This window comes from Microcaecilia unicolor, chromosome 6 (assembly GCF_901765095.1).
Source record: "Microcaecilia unicolor chromosome 6, aMicUni1.1, whole genome shotgun sequence".
NCBI classification, from domain to species: Eukaryota; Metazoa; Chordata; class Amphibia; order Gymnophiona; family Siphonopidae; genus Microcaecilia; species Microcaecilia unicolor.
Genome location: NC_044036.1, coordinates 3717584 through 3737973, shown reverse-complemented (window position 1 = coordinate 3737973; position 20390 = coordinate 3717584). Strand labels below are relative to the sequence as shown.

The window sequence follows — 20390 nt, the reverse complement described above, 5'->3', positions numbered from 1 at the left end:
ATACAAGTTTTAAAACTTATTTTTAGCATTTTTAAAATTTCAGGGGTCAGTGCAAGTCTCTTTGGTATGAAGTGCTCATGTGCAGGAATTCAGCCTAGTTAAATATCTCCATGGCAACCCTGGACACGTCCAGCCAACCCCCCTGCTCTGCTCTCGCAGCAGGTAATCAAATTACAACTGGTTACAAAAGGCTAGAGATGGCTTTCACTGCAGCCTGCTGCTATTTAAACCCCCCAGAGCAGCGGGACTGGCCGGAGAACTACTATTACTACTATTTAGCATTTCTATAGGAACAGCTGATCCATCCTGCTGTGGCTGGGGAGGCATAGCCTCCCCAAGCCTCTTATACCGGGCGCCTATGACTACAGCCATATTGAGTCTTATCTATTTATTTATTGCATTTGTATCCCACATTTTCCTACCTCTTTGCAGGCTCAATGTGGCTTACAATACATCATGAATAGTGGAAACATTTAAGAAAATATATGTTTAGCATACAGAAGGATCTTGATAAAATAATAAGACATATTAGTAGTTTAACAAGCATAAATTATAAGGCAGTTCTGGATATTTGTATAAGAGTTCATATTTGTTGATCTTTGTGGTATGCCTTGTTAAAGAGATGGGTCTTCAGTAGTTTGCGGAAGTTAGTTAGTTCATAGAGTGTTTTTAAGTTGCGCGGCAGCGTATTCCAGAATTGTGTGCTCAGGTAGGAAAAGGTTGACGCATGCATTAGTTTGTATTTTAGACCTTTACAGTTGGGGAAGTGAAGATTAAGGAATGTACGGGATGATTTTTTTTGCATTCCTGGGTGGTAAGTCTATCAGGTGTGACATGTATGCCGGGGTGTCTCTGTGAATGATTTTGTGAACTAGGGTGCATATTTTGAACGCGATGCGTTCTTTGAGTGGGAGCCAGTGTAGCTTTTCTCGTAGGGGTTTAGCACTTTCATATTTTGATTTGCCGAATATGAGTCTAGCTGCAGTATTCTGAGCTGTCTGAAGTTTCTTGATTATTTGCTCTTTGCAGCCAGCGTAAAGTGCATTGCAGTAATCTAGATGACTGAGTACCATTGATTGTACCAGATTGTGGAAGACGGTTCTTGGGAAGAAAGGTCTTACACTTTTTAATTTCCACATTGAATGGAACATCTTCTTGGTTGTGTTTCTCGCATGACTCTCAAGTGTTAGGTGTCGATCAATGATGACTCCAAGAATTTTCAGGGTGTCTGAAATTGGAAGATTCAATTTTGGTGTGTTAATGGTGGTGAATTTGTTCGTGTTGTGTTGCAAGGTGAGAGGCATTGGGTTTTTTCTGCATTGAGTTTCAGCTGAAATGCGTCCGCCCATGTGTGCATGATGTGTAGGCTTTGGTTGATGTCATTGGAAATTTCCTTTAAATCTTGTTTAAATGGGATGTAGATCGTTACATCGTCTGCATATATGTATGGGTTAAGGTTTTGGTTTGATTGTAGTTTTGCCAAGGGTATCATCATTAAGTTGAATAAGGTCGGTGAGAGGGGAGATCCTTGTGGAACGCCACATTCAGGTATCCATGTAGCTGATGTAATCGAATTAGATGTCACTTGGTATGATCGTGTGGTTAGGAATCCCTTGAAACAATTGAGAACGTTGCCTCCAATTCCGAAGTACTCGAGGATATGTAGTAGTATTCCGTGATCAACCATGTCGAAGGCGCTAGACATATCGAATTGTAGAAGTAGTATGTTCTTGCCAGTTGCAATCATTTGTTTAAATTTATTCGTAAGAGTAACTAGTACCATTTCTGTACTGTGGTCAGACCGGAATCCTGACTGGGAGTCGTGTAGTATTGAAAATTTGTTTAAATAGTTTGTGAGTTGTTTGATTACCATACCTTCCGTAAGTTTGGTTATTAAGGGAATGGATGCTACTGGCCTGTAGTTGGTTAGTTCACTAGCACTCTTCTTTGCGTCTTTGGGTATGGGGGTGAGTAGAATGTTTCCTTTCTCCTTTGGGAATAGTCCATTTTGTAACATATAGTTCACATGATTCGTGAGGTCTGTTAAAAATTGTTGAGGGGCTGATGTCATAAGGTTGTTTGGGCATATGTCTAATTTGCAATGAGATTTTGCGAATCTTTTGAGCATTTTGAAGATAAGATCTTCCGATAGTATCTCGAAGTTGGTCCAGTTTCTGTCTGCTGGGTATACACCAGGGTCTGGATCTAGACAGTCAAGGAGTGCGGTGTAATCGGTGGTGCTGACTGGTATTTTAAGTCGCAATTGTATGATTTTGTCATTGAAGTATTTCGCGAGTTTGTCTGCTGCTGGTGTATCTTTGCTGTTGGTTGTGATTGGTGTGATATCTAGTTGTTTATTCACGAGTTGGAAGAGTTTATGTGTGTCTTTGTAGTTTGGTCCAATTTCAGTTTTATAAAATAATCTTTTAGTTTGTCGTATGGTATATTTATATTTTCTTTGAAGTTGTTTCCAGGCGTTAAGTGTGAGGTCGTCTTTCTTCTTTACCCATGCACATTCTAACCTTCTAACTTGTGTTTTAAGTTTTTTCAGTTCATCATTGAACCATGGTGTTGAATTCTGCCTATGTGAGGTTCTGGTTTGAGTTGGGGCAATGTCTAATATTGTTCTGCATCTATCGTCGCATTGTAGGTTATTCTCATGATCCAAGTAATCTTGAAGCTGTACCAAAACAACTTTTTCTGAAATCTTTGCTAAAAAATCTCAATGAAAAAATAGGTCGATAATTACTGATGTTACTTGGATCAGTTTCTCTCCTTTCAACAAAGGACAAACACCTGCTTCTTTCAAAGACATGGGCATACACCCTTCACTTAAAAATGTATATACTATGTAGATATAACGGTCATTAGCAACAATATGTGTTGGGTAGGAGGGGAGGGAGGTGGGGGATAGAACAATCGGAGCATGGTTTAATTGTTGATATCAGCGTTTGTTCTAAGTATGTAAAAACCTTAATAAAAATACTTTAAAAAAAAATTATATACAATTACAGTGATAGGGTCCAGGAGCTCATTTTACAATGCCTTCATACCTTTAGGGGGAGCAATCAACTAAAGGGCCTCGGGAGAGATTTAAATTATTTATCACACATTTCACTTGTTCCTTAGACACTTCTGAAAAACTAGACTAATTAATATCTGCATTTCCAAGATTCCCTTTTGGAAATTCCATATTACCAAAGGAGAGTACAATATCATCAACGTTTTTCTTTAAAAAATCAAGACATACCAGTTTTAATTGTTGACACGCGATATATTATACAGACTTCTTATTAAGCAGGTTTAGGTTCTAAACAGTAGGACATAACTAGCTTCTTAGTAGTCTTTAGTTACTTTCAGATACTGCGGGATTTTACAAATCAGCTAAAGGCCCTTTTGTTCATGTTGGGGTGGAATAGATAGCTAAGAAGGTTTCTGTTGGTAGCAGGATGAGATTCTGGACCTGTGGTTAGCGGATGGGGTATGTTATGACTGGTAGACACTGGTTAGCAGGGGGGTACTCCAGAGACCTGGGTAGGTGAGTGATAGCGAAGTAGTTCCAGAGGCTGTCATTGGAATGGGAAAGGACTCTGGAGGTTACGGTTGTAGGGGGGGCGCTCTAGAAGTCTTTGTTTGTGGTTGATTAAAGCCCCAAAGCAGGGGAGAGGGAGCATATCTGGGCTGTGGTGGCCTGTGGCAACTTTAGCATTAATGAGACTTTTTTTTTTCTTCTTAGATTACTCAGCAGAGGAGAGCTTCCAACCTCGAGACTACTTGGCTGCAACAATGCAATTTATGCCAGGACATTTTACATGTGACGTCGTATGGCGCACTGTCATCCACATTCATCCCCGTCTAAAGATGGGGCCCAACATGGGCGTGGCCCGAGGTGTGCACTACAAGAGGAGATGGTGATGGGAGGGCATGTGACATGTTTAAGGGAGACTTCAAAGGGGACTTTTAGCTATAAGATGCCTTTCACATCTGCTTTCCATTGAGCTTGTGTTATACCTTTGTTTCCTTCTTCCAGCAATCCAGGCTCTACGCTCTGTTCTCAATGCCTTCTCCATAGTGAACAGGAAAAACATGTTTGTGTACCAGGAACGCTCTACCAAGGCAGTCTTCTATCTCAGGTAAGCTATACACTCCGTCTCCCCATCTTCTCTTTATAAGCAGAAGACTACTTTACAATGGTCTTCAGTCCACACATTCACATCACACTACTGCCTTGAGCAGGATACCCAACGTGACAGTCGATTCGAGCAGACAGTGTTGCAGAATCTGTTTGGGGTCTAGAATCCAACTCCACACCCCTCCCCCCAGGTCCATCTTCTTCTGTTCCAGGCTGCACTCTCACATGGTTTGTATATAGTTTCAGGTTAATCTATGTTATGTCCTCGCCGCCAATTGACCAGTGGTTGTTTTTGGTGAGCCTGGTAGTTAGGAATTCCACATACATAAGAATACATAGGCCTTCTTGTCCTCGGAGAAAGCAAAGATACTTACCTGTAGCAGGTATTCTCCTAGGACAGCAGGCCTTATATTCTCACAAACCCTCCCACCTCCCCTTGGAGTTGTCTCCTTTTTTTGTCTTTTTATTTTTTATGCTGTAGTATTCTACTGCAGTAACCACATTCTCGCAGTGTGTGGGAATGCTCTCATGCATGCGCAATGGAGCGCGTCTCGCCCGCCACAAAGCTTTTAATAGCTTTTTATAAGCTCCGAACCAGTCAACACGGGATCACGTTACCCATACATGAGAATATTAGGTCTGCTGTCCTCGGAGAATACCTGCTACATATAAGTATCTTTGCTTGTAATGTGTTAGGAAAGTAATGTATGTTTTAAAATATTACACACGTTTTAACTCTTATTTTATTACATTGGTCCTAGTGTCTAAAGTGTTGCTGTACCATCCCCTGAAGCCTTAAAAATATCTAAACTAGGAGGCTTTACTTTCATATTTTATTAATAAAGACTGTCCTGGGCTCATAAAGCATTCACATGCATTACAATCCAAACAGTTAAATCAGTAGTCCAACATCTGTTTAACTGGAACTCAGAAAATCCTTCTGTCAGGGCAGAAGAGTCTTTGAACTGGATGTACACAACTGCTGACAGGCTGACTGTTGCAAAGAGGTGGATTTGGAGTGTCTGAAGAATGGGTTAATGTTTTGCCAAGGTGGAGCTCTGAGGCACATAAAACTGAGAAAATTGAGAAGTTGGGCTTAAAATGTTGAAGAGACAGCCTGCTTTCTAGGAGGAGAGGGCTAGATCTTTGCTGCATACTCTGATCCAAAATGGAGATTCTGCCTTGCAGGGAGGGAGGAACAAGAAGAACACCCACAAGACTAGAAGGAAAGGAAAGAGACCAATAAGATCAGCACCTAAGGCACAATGCATGTCACTAAGGACACTGAAGCAAACATCTGTGATTGGAGGGAGAGGGTCACATGCAGAGGCTGACCTATCAGAATGCAGAATACAAGGACAATCAGGAAGTGACAGAAGCATTGAACATATGTTAGAACTACAAATATGAAAAGCAATGCAGAACATGCACATACAACCATGGGGGCAGAACAAGGACCATTTGTAATGAAGGACTGAGATGTCTACACATTCCCAACTCCTCATACATATTCCCTAAGTTCCTCCTGTCAAAGAGAAGGACACTGAATGAGGTTGGCCTGAGATTTCTACATGTTCCCTGCTCCTTATATTCCCTACACTCCTGCAGTCAAAGCAAAGGACACTGAATGAGGTCAGCCTGGATGTGATAGGGGGTGAAGACCTCTACATGTTCTCTGCTCCTAATACATATTCCGTAAGCTCCTGCTGTCAAAGGACACTGAATGAGGATCAAAAATACCATCTTGGAAGCCCAGACCAGATGCATTCCACGTATTTGCTAAGGTGGAAAGAAGAGAAAACAGCCAGCATGGTTAAAAGGTGAAGTGAAAGAGGCTATTACAGCCTCTTTGAATGTCCTTCAAAGAATGGAAAAAGGACCCAAATGAAGAAAATAAGAAGCAATAGAAGCAATGGCAAGTCAAATGCAAAGCATTAATAAAAAAGGCTAAAATAAGATATGAAGAGAAACATACCTCACAGGCTAAAACTCACACTAACAGTTTTTTCAGGTACATCTGAAACAACTTTCAGGTATATCAGAAGTAGAAAGCCTGCAAGAGAATCCATGGGACCGTTAGATCACAAAGGAGCAAAAGGGGTACTTGGGGAGGACAAGACCATAGCAGAGAAACTGAATGAATTCTTTCCTTCGGTCTTTACGGAAGATGTAAGAGATCTGTCTGTTCCGGAAATGGTTTTCAAGGGTGATAATGCGGAGGAACTGAAAAATATCTTGGTGAACCTGGAAGATGTACTGAGCCAAATTGACAAAGAGTAGTAAATCACCTGGACCTGATGGCATACATCCAAGGGTACTGAAAGAACTCAAGCATGAAATTGCTGATGTTCTGTTAATAATATGTAACCTGTCGTTAAAATCGTCCGTAGTACCTGAACATTGGAGTGTGGCCAATGTGATGCCGATTTTTTAAAAGGGTTCCGGGATGATCCGGGAAATCACTGACCAGTAAGCCTGACATCAGTGCCGGGAAGAATAGTGGAAACTATTATATAGAATAAAATTACGGAACACATAGACAAACATGGTTTAATGGGACAGAGTCCGCATGGGTTCAGTCAAGGGAAGTCTTGCCTTACCAATTTGCTTCATTTCTTTGAAGGCATGAATAAACATATGAGCTGGTTGATGTAGTGTATCTAGATTTTCTGAAAGCTTTTGAAAGTTCCTCATGAGAGACTCCTGAGAAAATTAAAGAGTCATGGGATAGGAGGCAATGTTCTGGTGTGGATTAGGAATTGGTTATTGGACAGAAAGCAGAGGGTAGGGTTAAATGGTCATTTCTCTCAATGGAGGAAGATGAATAGTGGAGTGCCGCAGGGATCAGTACTGGGACCAGTGCAATTTAAGATATTTATAAATGATATGGAAATCGAAAAGACGAGTGAAGTAGTTGCAGATGACACAAAACTATTCAAAGTTGTTAAGACACATGTGGACTGTGAAATATTGCAGGAAGACCTTAGGAAATTGTAAGACTGGGCAACCAAATTGCAGATGAAATTTAATGTGGACAAATGCAAGGTGATGCACATAGGAAAGAATAATTCAAATCATTGTTACCTGATGCTAGGGTCTACCTTGGGGGGTCAGTGCTCAAGAAAAAGATCTGGGTGTCGTTGTAGATAATACGCTGAAATTTTCTGCTCAGTGTGCGGCTGCGGTCAAAAATGCAAACAGGATGCTAGGAATTATTAGGAAAGCGATGGTGAATAAGACCAAAAATACTGTAATGCCTCTTTGTCAAACCAGGGTGCACCTTAACTTGAGTACTGTGTTCAGTTCTGGTTGCCGTATCTCATAAAAGATATAGCGGAATTAGAAAAAGTTCAAAGAAGAGTGACCAAAATGATAAAAGGGGATTGAACTCCTCTCATATGAGGAAAGGCTAAAGAGGTTAGGGCTGTTGAGCTTGAAAAAGAGACAGATGAGGGGAGATATGATTGAAGTTCACAAAATCCTGAGTGGTGTAGCATGAGTAGAAGTAAATTGATTTTTTATTTGTTCCAAATGTACAAAGACTTGGGGACACTTGAAGTTACATGGATATGCTTTTAAAACAAATAGGAGGAAATATTTTTTCACTCCATGAATAGTTAAGCTCTGGAACTCTTTGCTGGAGGATGTGGTAACAGCGGTTAGCCTATCTGAGTTTTAAAAAGGTTTGGCCAAGTTCCTGGAGGAAAAGTTTATAGTCTGCTATTGACACAGACATTAGGAAGCCACTGCTTGCCCTGGAACTGGTAGCATGGAATGTTGCTACTAATTGGGCTTCTGCCAGGTACTTGAGACCTGGATTGGCTGATACTGGGCTAGATGGACCATTATCTAGTATGGCTGCTCATATCTTCTTATGTGATAGGGGGTGGAGACCTCTACATGTTCCTTGCTCCTCATACCTATTTCCTAAGCTCCTGCTGTCAAAGCAAAGGATATTGAGCGAGGTTGGTCTGGATGTGAGAGAGGGTGGAGTCCTTTTATATATTAAATTAGCACTTGCTACTACTGGGACTTGATGAACCCTCGATGTAACCCAGGTTGGCATTGCTTATGCTCCTTCATCTGATTTCTGTGGGCTACAGAAAATTTGAGTTTTGCTTTGCTTTTTCTAGCATTGTATGCTTCTACTCCTGTGTATGAAATCAGACTTTTTCTTTCTTTCTCTCTGAAATAGACTGTCAGAAACCAGCTACAGTGGAAAGCCCTGGGACACAGATGGCAACACGCAGCCACCAGTGGCCCGTTCACTGGCCCTGACTCGTAGCCAGGAACCCATATACACTGAGGATGTAAGGGTAAAAGTGTGCACATGCGACTCCTCCCCCTCCTCCCTAAACCACTTGCAGCCTGCTCGTACCTCCCCCCCCCCCCCCCCCCCAAATTCACTCTCAGCCTGTAATCTTCCCGTCTTCCAATTCATATGTGGCTGGTTCACTTACTATATGCCACCATCCCTGATTTACACCTTGTCTGCTCTTCTCTTACCTCTCCCCCCCCCCCCCCCACCCGATTCACTCCCACTTGCTGCACTTCCCATCTTTCAATCCATTTCTAGCCAACTTCTTTCTGCCTCTTCTTTCATTCACTGCTAGCCTTCTCGCTCTTCTCTTTGTGGCCCTTTCTCTCTAATTGACTTATTCCCAGCAGTTTCTCTCCCTCAGAGGTAGCTCATGCCCTTCCTTCTGTTTCATCCCTTTTCTCCCTGCCTCTCCTCCTCCTCTTCCTCTCAGTTTTTCTGTTTTCTTTCTGTAACAGTGTGTTATTTCTAATGAGCACACTCCTGCCTCGGTCTTTTCTTACCCTCTGTCACTCTGTAATTTAAGCAGCGTTGTCCATATTTAAAGGTACTGGATTTAAGGATGGTGGTTCAGGCAGTGGTTGTAAGAGTTTTGGATTACAGGAGTGCTGTTTATCTCGGTCTACGACAAGTTTTGCTAAATAGATTACAGTGAGTGCAAAATGCTATAGCAAGATTGATAACGTTCCAGTTGAGATAGGCTTGGGTGCTCCCATTGCTAAACCTCTTACGTTAGCTTCTGTGGCTGGTCTATGTCCCCTTTAAAATATAGTTAAAACATGTTATTGTTCTGATGCTGTAAGCCGCACTGAACCCTTATTAGGGGATATAGCGATTAACAAATGTTCTATTGGTATCTATTTATGGAGTTGCTCCAACTTTCTTAGTGATAGGCTTTTGAAACAGGTGCTTGGCAAGAATGATGCTCTATTGTTTTGCTGGCTTCACCTTTTAGCCAAATGTTTTGATTTGAAGTGGATTATGATAGATCTTTCTCATGGATAATGCAGTGGTGGTGGAATGCCCTGCTCACAGATTTACAAATAAACTAGAATTCTTAGGAGTTTCAGAATAAATTGAGTAACTGGTTGTTTGAAGGTGGTTATTGAGTTGGTTGGAACTGAGGAATTTTTATTGTTGCCAGGTATATTTTAAGGTTTCACTTTTTACCTTTATTTTTATATATAGTTTATGTGTGGACACTCAATGAAACTGCATGGAAATACTTTTAAAACAAACAAGAGGAAATAATTTTTCACTCGAAGAATGGTTAAGCTCTGGAACTCTTTGCTGGAGGGTGTAATAGCAGCAATTAGCCTACCTGAGTTTAAAAAAGGTTTGGACAGGTTCCTGGAGGAAACGTTTATGGTCTGTTATTGAGATGGATATGGGGGAAGTCACTGCTTGCTCTCAGATTGGTAGAATGGAATGTTGTTACTATTTGGGTTTCTGCCAAGGTACTTGTGACCTGGATTGGCCGTTGCTGGAAGCAGAATACTGGGCTAGATGGATCATTGGTCTGAGCACTATGGCCATTCTTATGTTCTTATGTATGTTGTTTTTAGATCATATATTTACTATATTTACCATTTTTATATTTTGCTTGGACCTTTTATTTTTGATTGAAAAGCTGAAATTAAATGATTCTGTTCCTTGCATGAACGTTTACTCCCACCAAATTTTTCTTCTTACTCTAGCACAGCTAGCTAATCAATGAGTTTTCTCTTTCACCTTCTCCAGCACTCAGCTGCCTTTTCCCCCTCTCATTACATTTTTCTTCTCAGACAAATCATTAGTACTAGGATATGGGGAAAGTTGAATGGAGACGTGAATGAAAATAGATGATATGGAATATAAATGAGTTGAGTGGAGGCAGTGCACATGAATTGTGTGAGATGTCTGGAGGTGATTAGAAGGCAACAGATAGATTAAATTATTTGGAAATGCTGGGGAGGAGGATTTGGTTCTAATGAAGTGGCTGGAGTGGGAATACAGATTGTTAAAGTGGTGGGGGGAGGATAATATGGATAGGACAAGTTCAGTGGAAGCAGCTGAGATGAGGAGAGAAGTGGGGTAAGGTGGATGGAAGTATGGAATTGAGAAAGGCAGAGTTAAGTGAGTGGTGGTGTTACGGAATGGGGAGAGATGGAATAAATTAGGTAAAAGTATCACGGATGGAAGTTTTTTCTGTTTTCACTATTATTTATTGAATTTGTATTTTGAACCGCTCCGATGGATTTCCCATGAGTGGGATATCTTTATCTTGTGAGCTGGGAGCTGCGCTGGGCATTTTCAGACTTGGTTTGATTGGTAACTGAGGTTACCTGCGTCCTAGTCCCACCCACCCCTAGGTAAACTCCCTTTATATATGACAATCAAGGGGCAAGTATCTTCATTACACTTAATTGGTCAATCCTAATTCTTGTTATTCCCTCTCATAGTTCACCATTTCACATTTGTGAATCACATCATTATGACCTTCATTCAGTGCAATATATGTTCTGCTTTAATCCTAAGGCAAACTATCTGGAACCTTAGAGTTTGTCCTATCTGTCCAGTGGTGTGCTGGAGCAGGCTCTCACAGGCTCGCAAGAGCCGGTTGTTAAGTTTTTAAGAATTTTGGGAGCCGGTTGTTAAAGTAGGGCCCTCCATGGTTACTTTAACAACTGGCTCCCAAAATGTGGGCTTGGGCCCTCTGCTGAATTATCTTTTACTTTGCTGGTGGGGATACTGAGCCCTGCCAGCCAAGTAAATAGACTACTGCTGCTCCCCACTCCTTGTTTCCAGCTCTGGGCAGCAGGCTGGGACTTCTCGAGCATGTGAGAGAAGTTCCAGCATGCTGCTCAGAGCAAGACGTTGGGAGTGGTGGCTGCCAGCAAAAGTATGCTTAGCGTGCCCGCACGAAGAGAGGGAGGAGAGAGAGGCAAGTGTTGCTCCCCCCGGCCACACCTGGCTCTTCCAACTGCAGAGCTGGCTATGTCCGGATAAAGAGCCTATTGTTAAAAATTTACCAGCACACCCCTGTATCTGTCTCCAAATAGCAGCCTTGAAAGAAGAGATCAACAAACTCAAGAAGGAATTAACTACAATTAAAGAAGCGTCAAGGATTAATCATTTCCCAGCTAATTTACCACCACCACTGCCTCAGAGAATGAAATATCAGAGGAATAGATGGGTCACAGTAGGCTCTGGTAGACTAAGATCTGTGACACAGAAACACTCGTCCTTCCAAACTTTGCCCCTGTCAAATTCTTTTGCAGCGTTGCATCATTATGATAGCGAAAAAAGAAGTACTGTGGTAGAACCAGAGGTAATGAAAATAGCACAACCCCAGAAACATCCCCCAACTAATGACAGAATTGTGAAAAGCAGAAAATTATTACTGCTCGGAGACTCCATTATCAGAGGCATTAACTTAGGAGCACAGTTCAGGGGCTCCAACGTAGTGAAATGTCTTCCAGGATCTTCAGCTACAAGATGTACAGACCAAATACTGAAAGTGATCCGAGAAGAGAGTGAGGCTTCTAACGCTGATGTTGTAATTCACCTGGGGACAAATGACCTGGCCAACAATAGCAAGTTTACAGCACAGAGAGCGTTCCAGAAGTTTGGGGAGGGACTGAAATCTTTGGTTTGGACTGTGGCTTTTTCTGAAGTAATTCCTACGTTGGGGAGGGGAGAGGAAAGACTACGCAAAACAGAGGAATTCAATGTGGCTTGAGTCTTGGTGTAAAGAAGAAGGTTTTAGAAACATAGGAGAATAGGGTAATACGTGGAAAAATAACAGGCTGTACTGTAATGATGGGCTACATCTTTCTGTGATGGGAAAAAGGATCCTTGGGGAGAAATTCATACAGTATTTTCTAGACATTTAAACGAGGGGGTGGGGGTGACAAAAGTAAACGGGATTTCGGAAAGTCATCCCCAGAATAAACATGATGGCAGAGGGAAAGGTCATGTAAATATAGAAAACCACCCAAACTCACTAAGCTAAGTGCACAAATGCTCATAGTCTAAGTAAAAAGGTTCAAGATTTGCAAGCCCTGATGTTTGAAGAAAACTTGGATATTGTTGCTATTACGGAGACGTGGTTCAACGATTCTCATGAATGGGATGTGACCGTACTGGGCTATAATCTTTTTAGGAAGGATAGAGAGGGCCGAAGAGGTGGAGGAGTGGCTCAGTATGTGAGAGAGAATATCAGACCGGCTGAAATGCGGGGAACCTGGGGAAAAGAAGAAGCTTTATGGATCATCCTGGAAAGAGAAGACAGAACCTGTATCCACACAAGAGTTATCTACAGCCCTCTTGCGCAAACAGAGAAGTTAGACAAGGATCGGATAGAAGATATTCAAAAGATTGGTATGAAAGGGGAGGTGCTACTGTTGGGAGATTTCGTCTGATGTGGTTTGGAACGTCCCATCTGCAGAATCGGAAAGAAGTAGGGAGATTGTGGATGCCTGTCAAAGTGCCTTTCTCAGACAAATGGTGACGGAACCCACGCGGGAAGGGTCGATGCTGGATCTAGTGCTCACTAATGGAGTTAGTGTTTCCGATATCCGGGTGGGTGCCCACCTATGTAATAGTGATCATCACATCGTATGGTTTGATATGAGGGCGAAGGTGGAGTGTGGACGCACAAAACTCAAAGTACTGGATTTCAGACATACTGATTTTGATAAAATGGGGGAATACGTAAAGAAGGAGCTGTTGGCGTGGGAAGGCATAGGAGAAGTGGAAAAACAGTGGTCCAAGCTAAAGGCTGCTATAAATATGGCGACTGATCTTTTTGTGACGAAAGTAAACAAAAACAAGAGAAGCAGGAAACCTATATGGTTCTCCAAACAAGTAGCTGAAAAAATAAGAGCAAAAGAGGCTTTGTTCCTGGGGAACTGAGGAACTGAGTTCAATTCCCACTTCAGGCACAGGCAGCTCCTTGTGACTCTGGGCAAGTCACTTAACCCTCCATTGCCCCATGTAAGCCGCATTGAGCCTGCCAAGAGTGGGAAAGCGCAGGGTACAAATGTAACAAAAAAAATACAAAAGAACGCAACGAGAGGATCACAGAAAAGATTATTGGATTAAACTGAAAGAAGCGAAGAGGGAAATATGGTTAGCGAAAGTGCGAGCGGAAGAAAAAATGGCTAAAGATGTAAAGAGAGGTGACGACTTTTTTCAGATTTATTGAAGAAAGGAGAAGAGATAGGAATGGAGTTGCGAGACTAAAAGATAATGAGAATGGCTATGTGGAGAGTGATGAAGATAAAGCGAACGTGCTAAAATTATTTCTCTTTGGTGTTCACGGAGGAAAATCCTGGAGAAGGACCGCGGTCGGCTGCCGAGGGAACGTCTGGGAATGGAGTGGATACTGCGCCGTTTACGGAAGAAGGAGTTTATAAACAGCTGGAGAATCTGAACAAAGCTATGTGGCTGGATGGGATACAAAACAGGCAAAGGTCAAAAATCAGGAACAAATACAAGAAGGTCCAACTGCACTGCAACTACCCAGGAACTGAATAGAAGCCGAAGCACAGAAGGACTGAAGGCAAGGCTTTAAATAGTAAGACAATCAGAGTCAACCATCCTCAGCTGAATCCAAAATGGCTGCCCCCACTGGCGATCTCAAAGGACCAAATATGGGCTTCCTTCCTGTCCTCGTTACTCCAAGATGGCTTCCTAAGAGATGATCTATCCAAGATGGCTGTACCCCTAGAGCAATCCAAGATGGTTACGACTCTTGAGCTATCCAAGATGGCTGCGGCCATTGATCCAACCAAGATGACGGCTGCCAGAAATAGGAAACAGAAACAGACCCTCCTAAGACCGATCCTCGTCCCTTTCAGACGGAACTGCCAGATGACCTAGCCGGGAGGAGCGTCGGACAGATGAGGGACGTGACAAAAGGATAGTTAACTTTCTAGAAACTGACGGGTTACAGAACCCAAGCCAATATGGCTTTACCAAAGGGAAATCCTGCCAAATGAATCTTATTGACTTTTTTGACTGGGTGACCAAAGAACGGGATGAGGGACGTGCGCTATATGTAATCTACTTGGACTTCAGCAAAGCCTTTGATACGGCCCCCCACAGAAGACTCGTGAATAAGCTGAAAGGGTTGAACTTAAGACCGAAAGTGGTGAATTGGATAAGAAACTGGTTGACCGACAGGTGGTGGTAAATGGAATCCGCTCAGAGGAAAGGAAGGTGAGCAGTGGAGTTCCTCAGGGGTCGGTGCTGGGACCTATTCTGTTTAATTAATTAATTTATTTATTGCATTTGTATCCCACATTTTCCCACCTTTTTGCGGGTTCAGTGTGGCTTACAATATGATATAAGTGAAGGAAATACAATTTGTTACAACTTGGTTATGGATTACATTGTATAGAGTTAAGTGAGATATTATATGTGGGAGATATTGCTGAAGGGTTGGAAGGAAAGGTGTGCTTTTTGCGGATGACATGAAAATAGCCAATAGAGTGGATACCTTGGAGGGAGTAGAAACGATGAGAAGGGATCCCCGAACGTTAGAAGAATGGTCGAGGGTCTGGCAGTTAAAATTTAATTGTTAACAATTCGTAAACCCTGGGGATTAATGTTTTCTAACAGAGTACTAGACTATATAAATCTATACAATCTATACAATAAGTGTTTGAAGTGTTTTGGACCATGACATTGGTCAACTATGAAAACAGATTGGAGATCAATTGAAGCTAAGTAACGAACAATGATGCTGGAATTGTTTGCTAAATCTATTGAGAAGCTATAATAGGGTGTGGACTGTGGACATAAGGGAACTCTGCAAAACTTGGGGTTGTTTACAGTGTATGTGTATATGTATGAGTGGATATTAAAAGGTTTGTACATTCATAATCGGGGTACACTTATTGTATAGAGTTAAAATTTAATGCCAAGTAGTGTAGAGTGATGCATTTGGCGTGTGGAAACCCAAAAGAGAGATACCGGATAGGAGGGGAGAGATTAGTAAGCTCAACTCAGGAGAGAGACCTTGGGGTGTTGGTGTCAGAGGATCTGAAGGTGAATAAACAATGCGACACCTCTTTAACATTGCTTTTGACTCATAACCACTTGTAACCACTCGCCTCCACCTACCCTCCTCTCCTCCTTCCTGTACACATTAATTGATTTGATTTGCTTACTTTATTTTTTGTCTATTAGATTGTAAGCTCTTTGAGCAGGGACTGTCTTTCTTCTATGTTTGTGCAGCGCTGCGTACGCCTTGTAGCGCTATAGAAATGCTAAATAGTAGTAGTAGTAATAGACAAGGCGACAGCCATGGCCAGAAGGATGCTAGACTGTGTAGAGAGGGGCATAACCAGCAGAAGAAAGGAGGTGTTGATGCCCCTCTACAAGTCGTTGGTGAGGCCCCACTTGGAGTATTCTGTTCAGTTTTGGAGGCCATATCTTGCTAAAGATGTAAAAAGACTGGAAGCGGTGCAAACAAAAACTACGAAAAAGGTATGGGATTTGCGTTGCAAACCATACGAGGAGAGACTTGCCAACCTGAACATGTATACCTTGGAGGAATGGAGAAACAGGGGTGATATGATACAGACGTTCAAATATTTGAAAGGTATTAATCCGCAAACGAACCTTTTCCAGAGACGGGAAGGCGATAGAACTAGAGGACATAAATTGAGGTTGAAGGGGGGCAGAATCTGGACTAATTTCAGGAAGTATTTTTTCACGGAGAGGGTGGTGGATATGTGGAATGCCCTCCCGCGGGAGGTGGTGGAGTTGAAAACAGTAATGGAATTCAAACATGCATGGGATAAACAAAAAGGAATCCTGTTTAGAAGGGATGGTTCTGTGGAATCTTAGCGGAGATTGGATGGCGACACCAGTAATTGGAAACAAAACGGGAGCTGGGCAGACTTCTACGGTCTAAGCCCTGATTGTGACTGAATAGACAGGGATGGGTTGAAGTAGAAATTTTAAGGGGCTTTGATGTTAGCTTCAGAATTTAATACAAGAACGGTACTGGGCAGACTTCTGTGGTTTGTGCCCTGAGAAAGACAAGGACAAATCAAACTTGGGTGTACATATAAAGTATCACATAGCATGTAAAATGAGTTTATCTTGTTGGGCAGACTGGATGGACCGTACAGGTCTTTATCCGCCGTCATTTACTATGTTACTATGTAAGCCTAAATGAAACTTGAAACTTGGGGTGAGTGAGAGAATGAGTTGGGATGAACGGTTGGATTGGGGAATCTTTATGGAAGTATTGGAAGCTGGGTAGAAAAATGGAGATGGAAGGAAGCAATTGGGGTGGAGGATGTGAATGAGGTGGGTCAAAGCTGGGGTCAGAGTTGGAGTAGGTGAATATGACAGGGTTGAGATAGATGCAAATGATGAGTCTGGTGGAAGTAGTGGTTGAAAGGGACATTTGGGTGGGACCATGGATCCTGTAGCTAATGTATTATACTTTTCACGTTTTTGAGGCATAATGGAATCTGATCGTTTCTCTTCCTATCTCTACGGTTTTAAAAGGGCTCAAGAACTTCTCTGGAAGTTTCCTCCTCTCGAGGCTCAGACTCAGCCCGCTTGGTGGGACAAGTGGATAAACACATTCTTTTGATGGTTCATGGCATTGGAGAGGCAGGTAAGGATCCCAAATATCTTCATATCTGTTTGCCTAATAGTATGTGGACAATGTGCAGGCTGTAGAGAATGTCCCTATTTAAATGAGTTATAGTTAAAGCACAGATATTTTTTTTACTCTTTCAATAAGTACAAAGACCAGGGGACACTCAATGAATTTCATGGAAATTCTTAAAACAAATAGGAGATAATAACCGTTCATTGAGTGAAAAAATAAACTCTGGAGCTCGTTACCAGAGCACGTAGTAATAGCAGTTAGTGTATCTTGGTTTAAGTCCATAGTCTGTTATTGAGATGGACATGAGGGAAGCCACTGCTTGTCCTGGGATTGATAACATGGAATCTTGCTGCTATTTGAGTTTTTGCCGTGTACTTGTGACCCGATTGGCCATTTTTGAAAACAGGATACTGGGCTAGATGGACCATTGGTCTGGACCAGTATGGCTGTTCTAATGTTCTTGTGAGGAACTAATTCATGTTTTAACTTGAATCTAGGCTTCAGTATGGTGGTTGCAATTAAGCCATGCTGGGGTCATGCCTCGTGCAGTAGAAATTTACTCAAAGCCACGCTTCCACATAAAGGTCATGTTTCGTACTGGAATTTACCCAATTGTAGAAAATTCATCCTACATTATCCTTTCACCCACGGTCAGTTCCTTATACTGTAAAAGCCCAACCAGAGCCATCTTTCTGGCTGAGGATAATTCTCAGTGACGTCCAAATTATTTTTCTACTTAGGGACGGTGCTGTTTTACTATAGAAACACACCTGCTTCACACTTATCTTTGTTCTATACCCTTCGATAAGAGAGACAGATCCATCCCTGTACCTGAAAGAATATCCCCCACTACAGTAATTTCTTCAGAAGCTTTAGACTTAGGATTGGCAGAATTGTCTTTCAAAGAAGCCTGGTAGTGTTATCCATGTATCTCTTTTACTAACCTTTTTCTGATGTGGACCAATAAATCCTTTACATCCCTTTTCTGGTGCTCGTACTGCATGGGAGGCTCACTTAATTCCAGATCTCCTTCCTTAGGACATACTGGAAAACCCAGTATAGATTTTCCACCACGGTGAATGGGGTTCATGATGCACTATTTTTAGAGATGTTCCTAAATAGTCTTTACCAGGTGTCACGAAATGCCTAGAACCCACCTGGGGGGGCGGGGGTTGGCCCTGTGGCCACGTAAAAGATCTGTCCCAGCCTACTCAGGCCCACTACCACCTGCGCACGTGCTCTACACTGGCATATCCTTCTACCCACCTGCTGGGTCCCACTTGGCTCTGGGCAAGTCTTCCACCTGCAAGTTATTTTCCCGGTGGTTTCTAAGGACACTGGGGCCCCAATCTCAGGGTTCCACAGTTCCCAGAAGGTACCTATAGACCAAGCACACAAACACAAGGATTCTTAGTCAGTTCAGAACAAACAGAGCTAATAAATTAATTGATTTATTATCATGGAAAAATTGAACAGTGGGCAGTGAACTCAAAAGGTATAACCACTATTACGTATATAGTCAGAATACATTGACCTGTTTGTTAACTTGTTATTAGTCATTGGTACTAAATCGTTTTCTTATTGTCTATTATGGAAAAATCAATAAAATTGATTGAACAAAAAAAAAAGGTATAACCAGCAACAATAACAGGTAAATTAAACAGGAATCAATATTAAACTAATTAAACACTGATTCACTGCCTGAGGAGTTCAGGAAAATTAACTGCTCACAGTTTTTGAACAGGGTCTCCGTATAGAAGTCTGTACCTTCCACACTCCCACTTTGAGACTAAATATTTCCAGCAGCTTCAATCGCCCATAGCATAAACACTGATGGGCCTCTGGCCAACAGCAGTGCAGGCTACTTTTTCCTTTGAGTTTACGTGGGAAGAAAATGGTCACTTCTGCTACAGCTTTACAAACAAAAAACAGACACCATCTGCTGCTGGCCAAGTAAGGGAAATGTACTGGGAACAAATATGTCATACATTCACATAAGAAATCACAGATATTAGTTCTCTGTTTCACCACACACAAACAGGTTCAAATACAGATGCAAAGTTTTTCAGCACAAATTGCAGTGGGATAGACTTATGAAGGATTGGAATATTTAAATTGATCTTTCAAAGGTAATGTACATTTACTTATTACAGTAGCAAACATAAAATACAACAAACAAAAGTCCAAAACAGTAAAATAAATTGTAACTACATCCCCAGAATACACCCTATAATCATGTATTTAGATTGTAAGCTCCTTGAGCAGGGACTGTCCTTCCATGTTAAATTGTACAGCGCTGCGTAACCCTAGTAGCGCTTTAGAAATGTTAAGTAGTAGTAGTAGTAGTATTTCACAAACAAACTCTCTTGTGTACACCACCCTTCCACTGCATACATGTAAAACAAAAAGAAAGAAAATGAAGGTGTCTTCAATTCCTGCACTTGTTTCATAAGAACGTAAGAATTTGCCATACTGGGCCAGAGCAAAGGTTTGTGTAGCCCATTATCCTGTTTCCAGCAGTGTCAATCCAGGCCACAAGTACCCGGCAGAGTCCCAAAAAGTAGCAAGATACCATTCTGCCGATCCCAGGGATAAGCAGTGGCTTTCCCAGGTCTACCTTAATAAGTTTATGTACTTTTTCACCAAGAATTTGTCCAAACTTTTGTTTTTAATTCAAGTTTTTATTTTGTTTTGTACATTGGGTTCTCCGAGGACAAGCAGGCTGCTTGTTCTCACTGATGGGTGACGTCCACGGCAGCCCCTCCAATCGGAATCTTCACTAGCAAAGTCCTTTGCTAGCCCTCGCGCGCCCGCGCGCACCGCGCATGCGCGGCCGTCTTCCCGCCCGAAACCGGCTCGAGCCGGCCAGTCTTCTTTTGTCCGCACTCGGTACGGTCGTATTTTTCGCCGTGTCAAGCCCCGGAGAGTCGACCTCGCGCGTCCATATTGTTGAACGTGTTTTTTCTTCGGAAAAGCTTTTCTTCTACTCGGGAAGTGCTCCGGAACCCCTCCACCGGGTTCCGTTTCAATCCTCCCCGTATTTCCAGCTTTTGGCCCCGATAAGTTTTCTTTCGTCGTCGGGGTAGGCCTCTTTTCGGCCTCGGTCGAGATTTTCTCCCTCTAAAGTTTTTGGTGCTCTTTTTCCGTCATTTCGGACTTTGATTTCGCCGGCGTGATTTTTCCGCCCATGACATCGAAGCCTTCCAGCGGCTTCAAGAAGTGCACCCAGTGCGCCCGGGTTATCTCGCTCACTGATCGACACTCGTCGTGTCTTCAGTGTCTGGGGGCCGAGCACCGCCCTCAGAACTGTAGTCTGTGTT

At 42.3% G+C, this 20390-nt stretch overlaps 1 protein-coding gene across 6 annotated transcripts in view; it reads left to right on the top strand.

Annotated features, from left to right (window-relative positions):
• Positions 1-20390, top strand: part of SZT2 (SZT2 subunit of KICSTOR complex) — a 484798-nt gene that overhangs the window by 282006 nt on the left and 182402 nt on the right. For 5 of the 6 annotated variants that reach the window (XM_030207429.1, XM_030207428.1, XM_030207431.1 and 2 more), the window contains exons 42-45: positions 3737-3889; positions 4031-4133; positions 8328-8448; positions 16962-17073. In XM_030207429.1, coding sequence (XP_030063289.1) covers positions 3737-3889; positions 4031-4133; positions 8328-8448; positions 16962-17073 — 489 coding nt within the window. The remainder of the gene's footprint in view (positions 1-3736; positions 3890-4030; positions 4134-8327; positions 8449-16961; positions 17074-20390) is intronic. The other variant, XM_030207430.1, reaches the window with a different exon arrangement.